Source organism: Eptesicus fuscus, chromosome 10 (genome assembly GCF_027574615.1).
Source record: "Eptesicus fuscus isolate TK198812 chromosome 10, DD_ASM_mEF_20220401, whole genome shotgun sequence".
Lineage (NCBI taxonomy): Eukaryota > Metazoa > Chordata > Mammalia > Chiroptera > Vespertilionidae > Eptesicus > Eptesicus fuscus.
In genome coordinates, this window is record NC_072482.1 from 46189119 (window position 1) to 46195327 (window position 6209).

The 6209-nt window shown below is 44.0% G+C and overlaps 1 protein-coding gene across 1 annotated transcript in view; it reads right to left on the reverse strand.

Annotated features, from left to right (window-relative positions):
* Positions 1-2896, reverse strand: part of MDN1 (midasin AAA ATPase 1) — a 152975-nt gene extending 150079 nt beyond the window's left edge. Inside the window, exon 1 of the mRNA XM_054722522.1 lies at positions 2729-2896. Within this exon, the coding sequence (XP_054578497.1) occupies positions 2729-2830 (102 nt within the window). The 5' untranslated portion in view covers positions 2831-2896. The remainder of the gene's footprint in view (positions 1-2728) is intronic.
* Between the last annotated feature and the right edge of the window lie 3313 nt (positions 2897-6209).

Below are 6209 nucleotides of genomic sequence, written 5' to 3' on the forward strand. Positions count from 1 at the left end.
CCCTATCCCAGGTATAGACCTCCCAAAACCCTTGGAATTTCCTGTGATGGAATAAAAGTGTCATCCCTTATGTTATTGAGGTTTATTTTTAAAAGCTGCCCAAGTTAGGGCTAGATAGAACCAACCAACTACAGGGAAGACAGAGGTGCTAGAAACAGATCAATCACCAATGGCCAAAGATTTAATCAATCATGCCTATGGAATGAAGCTTCCATAAATATCTAAAAGGACACGATTTGGAGAACTTCTGGGTTGATGAACAGATGGACAGAGTGGCGCACTCAGAGAGCATGGACGCTCCAAACCCCTTCCCATATACCATGCCCTATGCATCTCTTCCATCTGACAGTTTCTGAATTATATCCATTTATAGTAAACTGGTGATCTAGTAAGTAAAATGTTTCTCTGAATTCTAGAAATCGCTCCAGGAAATTAATCAAACCCAAGGAGGGGATAGTTAAAACCTCTAATCCACAGGCGGTCAGAAAGACAAGTGATAACAGATCTTGCAATTAGCATCTGAAGTGGGAGCAGAAGGGCAGTCTTACAGGACTGAGCCCTTCACCTGTGGGATCTGAAGCTATCTTCAGATAGAAAATGTTAGACTTGAATTAAATTGTAAGACACAGGGCTGGTGTCCGAGAACTGCTTGGTGGTGTTGGAAAATTGACAGACTGAAACTGGAGGAGAATTGTAGGATGGTAGTGGTAGTAGGAATGAAGAGAAAGGAATAGATTCAACACTGAGAAAGTAAAATCAGGAGAAGCTGGCTGTATGTGAAGGAAAAAGAATGATGACGACCCTCAGTTCTCTATAATATATGACTGGATAGAGAGGGTGATGTCACCAGCTTAAATAAGGAACACTGGAGGAAGCACAATCCTAAAAAATTCTTAATTCAGATACCAAACTCAAATGAGAAACCAGTATTTCAAAAATCTTTACTTGCCAATAAAAATCATTTTGTTGCCCTAACGGTTAGGGCCTAACCGGTTTGGCTCAGTGGATAGAGCGTCGGCCTGCGGACTGAAAGGTCCCGGGTTCGATTCCAGTCAAGGGCATGTACCTTGGTTGCGGGCACATCCCCAGTGGGAGGTGTGCAGGAGGCGGCTGATCCATGTTTCTCTCTCATCAATGTTTCTAACTCTCTATCCCTCTCCCTTCCTCTCTGTAAAAAATCAATGAAAATATATTCTAAAAAAAAAAAATCATTTTGTTTCCAAAAACAGGAGAAAAATAGAATGGCAACACAATCAACTCTTTTCTGAAATGGAAAGAAACAAACCTGAAAGATATCTGAGACAGGACAGAACTTGCAGACAATGTGAGGCAAAGAAAAGGAAGGCAAGTGGTCCCAATAACATTACTAATACGATTTCCTAAAATCATTTCCCCACCCTGCTCCCCAATACATAAACACCAATTTTGCATCCCCTCAGTGGTGTGAAATCATAAATCCCCTGTTGCTGGTCTGTGATCCCTAGATTCAGAACCTCTGCTAAATTCTAAAGCCCGTTTACATTAAAAAAACAACAACAACACACAAACCTCTAGCAACAATAGATAATTCAGGAGCTTGTCACAAACTCAGCTCATTTAAACTGATGTCTTTCCTTACTCCAGCACACCAAAAATCAATTTTCTTTCTAGACCTCCCCATTTGTGTTAGTGATTTCCTTCACTGGGGGCTCAAGACCAGAAACCCCAGGGATATTTTCCACATCTCCCTCCTCTTTGCTTCACACGTTCAATTTGTTATTTCCAAATAGAAATGCCTCTCCTATTAGTTCTCTGCCGCTCCAGATCCAAAAAGCTCCAGACCCAAAATACTGCCATAGGTTCCTAAGCAATGGGATATATAAAGACAATGCATCTGTGACTAAGTTCTAGATACTGGAGTTAGGGGCTGGGGGGAGGGGGGGAAGATTCTATTTTGAAGAAGCTCACAGATACTGGGGCCGGGGAAGCATAAAATAGGAAATTAAAATGAAAAAATGGATGAAGAAAAAAGCGTGATAAGGATTCCAAACTCAGACGCGAGTGGGAGGGTGGAGGAGTGGGAGGGAGGCCAAAGGCTTTTACAAGACCAAAGACCCGTTTTCCAGAAAACTCTAATTTACCTCGTAATTGCTACGGTGTCAAGCAGTTAGCACTGTCTTGTTTTTTTCCTTCAGGTGTTTTCTGGTCATGAACTGTCTCCAGAAATAAATGTTAAATTCCTTTGGGAGCAGAGACCGTAACGGATTTATGTATCTGTCTCCCCACAAAACCACACTGTGCCTCAGGCACAGCAGGAACGCAATCAATACTTGTCAAAGTGCCCGAAAGAATGGACAGGGCAGAAGAGGAAAGCACTCATCCACAGGCACAGGGGTGGCTGGACCCGGGACCCTGAAGTAAAACACATGGCAAAAGGGCAGACTCCCACCTCATTTCCAGAAAAAAGAAAACACCCATTTCTTTCCGAAGGCCATGTCTGCCACACGGGGTGTGCCACATGGGGTAAGTCGGCGGAGAAAGGAAGGGAAGGCTCCCCCAAATAAAAAACAAAGGCTCTTTCCAATCCCTACAAACGCGCGGACGCCTCCGCCACTGGCCAGCCCTGAGGAAGCGGCCAGAAGGACGAGAAGCCGCCTCTCTGTCCCCGCAAAGCAGCGCGTCACGGGGCAGGGCCGCGGGGCACCGGCGGAGGGCGGCCGGGCATTCCCCCTCCTGCTCCGGTGCTTACCTGCTTGGCCAAGAACCTGCCCAGCTCGCTGCGGCTCTTCTCGTTCTTGGCAGCGATTAAACGCAGCGGCGCGGCCGCCACCTCCAGCATCAGGTGCTCCATGGCCACTAGTGCTCCCCGGCTTCGCGCTCAGAGCCCCAGAGCCTCCGAGGTTCCCGAACCGGGGCTGCCAACAACTACGCCCCCCACGAAGAGCGGCCGCCGCAGCCCCGCAAGCCCCGGGAGAGCGGCAGCACACGTGGGGGAGCACGCGGCGCGCTGCGTCATCACCCCGCGACGCCGACGGCGACCCGGAGGGCCCGCCCCCGCCCCCGCCTCCTCGGCCTCGGAAATGTCCGGCATCACGGCTGCGCCAGTTACAGGAAGGAATGCAAGCAGAGTTGGCGTATTGGACCGGGTTCCGGGGCCTAGTGATGGGAAATGGGGAGAGGACGCGCTACAGGACAAACAGACTGAAGATTCAGCCAAGATGGAGAAGCGAGGAAGACCCTAGGGGCGTAGTTTTCAGCCCACCGTGGTTGCCTCCGCCTCAACGCGCAAAAAGATTTGATATGAAAGAGAAGCAGATTCGCCTATCCGGGACCCAGCAATTCTAGACCTCTCGCCTATGGAAATTCGCACACAAGTATGACAACCACGCCTCTTGCAGCATTCTTTTTCTTTTTTTTATTTTGCATCCCATTGTATTTTTTTTAATTGATTTCAGAGAGGAAGGGAGAAAGAAATAGAAACATCAATGATGTGAGAATCAATGATGGGCTGCTTTCTGCACCCCACCCCCCGGGGATAGAGCCCTCAACCAGGGCATGTGCTCTGACCTGGAATCTTACTATGATATGACCTCCTGGTTCATAGGTCGGTGCTCAACCACTGAGCCACGCAGGCCGAGCATCCCTTCCGGCATTCTTAACATAAATATTGGAAATAGGTGTTCAGTTGGGGAATGTTTAAATCAAGTATGACAAGCGTTACAGGATATTCTGACACCATTAAAGAGTAGAATAGGCCCTGGCCAGATAGCTTAGCTGATTAGAGCATTCTCCCGATATGCCAAGGTTGCCGTTTGGATCCCGGTCAGGGTACCTACAGGAACCAACCAATGAATGAATAAGTAAGTAGAACAGTAAATCAATGTTTTTCTCTCTAAAATTCAACCAGTAAATTTTTTCTTAAAAAGAGTAGAGTAGAAGAGTACATAAAATTAGAAATACATTTACATGAAGTTCAAGAACAAGTCAAAATAATGCTAAAGTCAGGTAAATGATTGCCTTTGGTTTTATTGATTGCACTGGGGCCCAAGGGAACTTCCTAGGTTGATAATGGAAAGGTTTCATTATCTTGCTCTGAGTGGTGGTTATTCTGGTAGATAAAAAAGCAAAACATCAAAACAACTGCACACAAGATTTGTGCACTTGGTAAATTATAACTCTAAAAGGTGTTTTAAAAGGGGTTAGATGTTTCCGTACTGACAGGGGCAGATCTCCAACAGCAAGCATATAGGGCACTTTTTTTTCTTTTTATTGAATTCATTGAGGTGACACTGGTTAACAAAATTATAAAGGTTTCAGTTATACAGTTCCACAACACATCATCTGTACACTGTATTTTGTTGATTCGGCCTTTTAAAAAATGTATTTAAATTTGAATTTGAATTTTTTTTCTATGGTTTTAATGTTTGCTTCTGGGAGAACTCAAACTCAACACAGAACTTCCAGAAAGAATGAACTGTGAAAATGGGTAGAAAACATTTCCAAATAAATAATATTTTTAAAATTCCAAGAAGATTGAGAGGGTTCCCTGTGGACATAGAGCAATGGATGAAAATGACCCACACTTGAGGAGTTAACTTTTTCTCCCTGGGTATCTCCCATATATATATGAAGTATATATGTTAATAAACTTCTATGTGTTTTTCTCTTGTCAATCTGTCTTATTACAGGGGTCTCAGCCAAGAACTTAAAAAGGAAGAGGGAAAATTGTTTGTCTTCTCTACACACCCTTTCTCAGGAATCTGTTGAAATAGGTGTCCTTTCCTTTATATGAGGATGTAAGCCAAGAAAGATGAAGACATGGGATCTAGGAAATGAGAGATTCAACACGGAAGAAAAATGTAAAAAGAATACTCAGGATGACTGTTGAGAGAAATCCCAAAACTTTCAGCTGTGTAGCGTCAGGGATTTTAATGTCTCTGAGTGACTACATTGATAGATCAGATCAGTGGTTACCCATAAGAGGGAAAATAACATATCTATTTTAAAACTACTAGGGTCAAGTCAAAAGAACTCAGGTACTAAAGGGTAGCAGAATATGCCATCCCCAAATATGCTGCTTTGGCATACTGATTATTTTAAAGCTAAAAGCACTTTTGAAACAGCAGATGCAAGAAGTGCTTTCTGACCACCCCTCCCTTTTCTATCTAAAAATGGGTCATAATATTGTCCACGAAAAAGGTGCCCTTCCTGTACCAATAATAACAGAACACCCTTACCACCAGAGACTAGTAATCAATACTGAAATAGATCTGTACAAACAAACTCACTAAAATAATCCTTATCTTCCACTAATTTTAGTTCCATATATCTTCTAGTTACTTCCCTAAAATGTACTGCCCCTAGCCCAAACCACCCCCTTTTTTGTGATTTCTTCACAAATTTATTGCTGGTCTAGAAAGTATATTTAAGCTTTCTTGAGCTGAAAACAATTGAGAAGAAATGGATTCAAAAGCTCTCTGCCCTCCACATATTTTCCTAAAAGCAGGACATAAATTTGTAAAAGTGTAGCCCCTCCCCTCTCTACCAAAGAGGAAGGAAGTTAATCACAGGAGACAACTCTTCACCCTATCAACCCAGAGGCAGCATTTAAAGAAACTACAGCCCTAGTTGGTTTGGCTCAGTGAACAGAGCATCAGGCTGCGTATTGAAGGGTCCTGGGTTCTATTCCAGTTGAGGGCACATGCCAGGGTTGTGGGCTCAATCCCCAGTAACGGGTGTGCAGGAGGTAGCCGATGAATGGTTCTCTCTCATCATTGATGTTTCTAACTCTCCCTCTCCATTCTTCTCTGAAAACAATCTATAGAATAAAGACCCAGTGGTCGTAACACCGTACCAACCAAAGACCGGTCACCAGGAGGTGCATTGATGGGTCCTCTGGCGCTGACGGGACTTGACACTGCATCCCGGGCGCCAGTGGGACTGGACGCTGCGTCCCACGGCATGGCAGGTCTGGGTCTCGCGCAATTTAGCACACTTGCCTCTAGTAAAAATATATAAAAATAAAAGAAACTACATAACCCTGCTAAAGCTAGCCCTCATCTACCATTAATTTGTTTCCCTATATATTTGCCTTCTCACAGTTTATCTATAGAGAAGCTCAAAGTTCTTTTCCTATGTCTTGTCACTTCTCTAAAAATTTATCGTTCTTTTTTAAACATCACAAATATGACTTTTTATTTGCCACCATTAAGTCTGAGTTTTAAACAGAT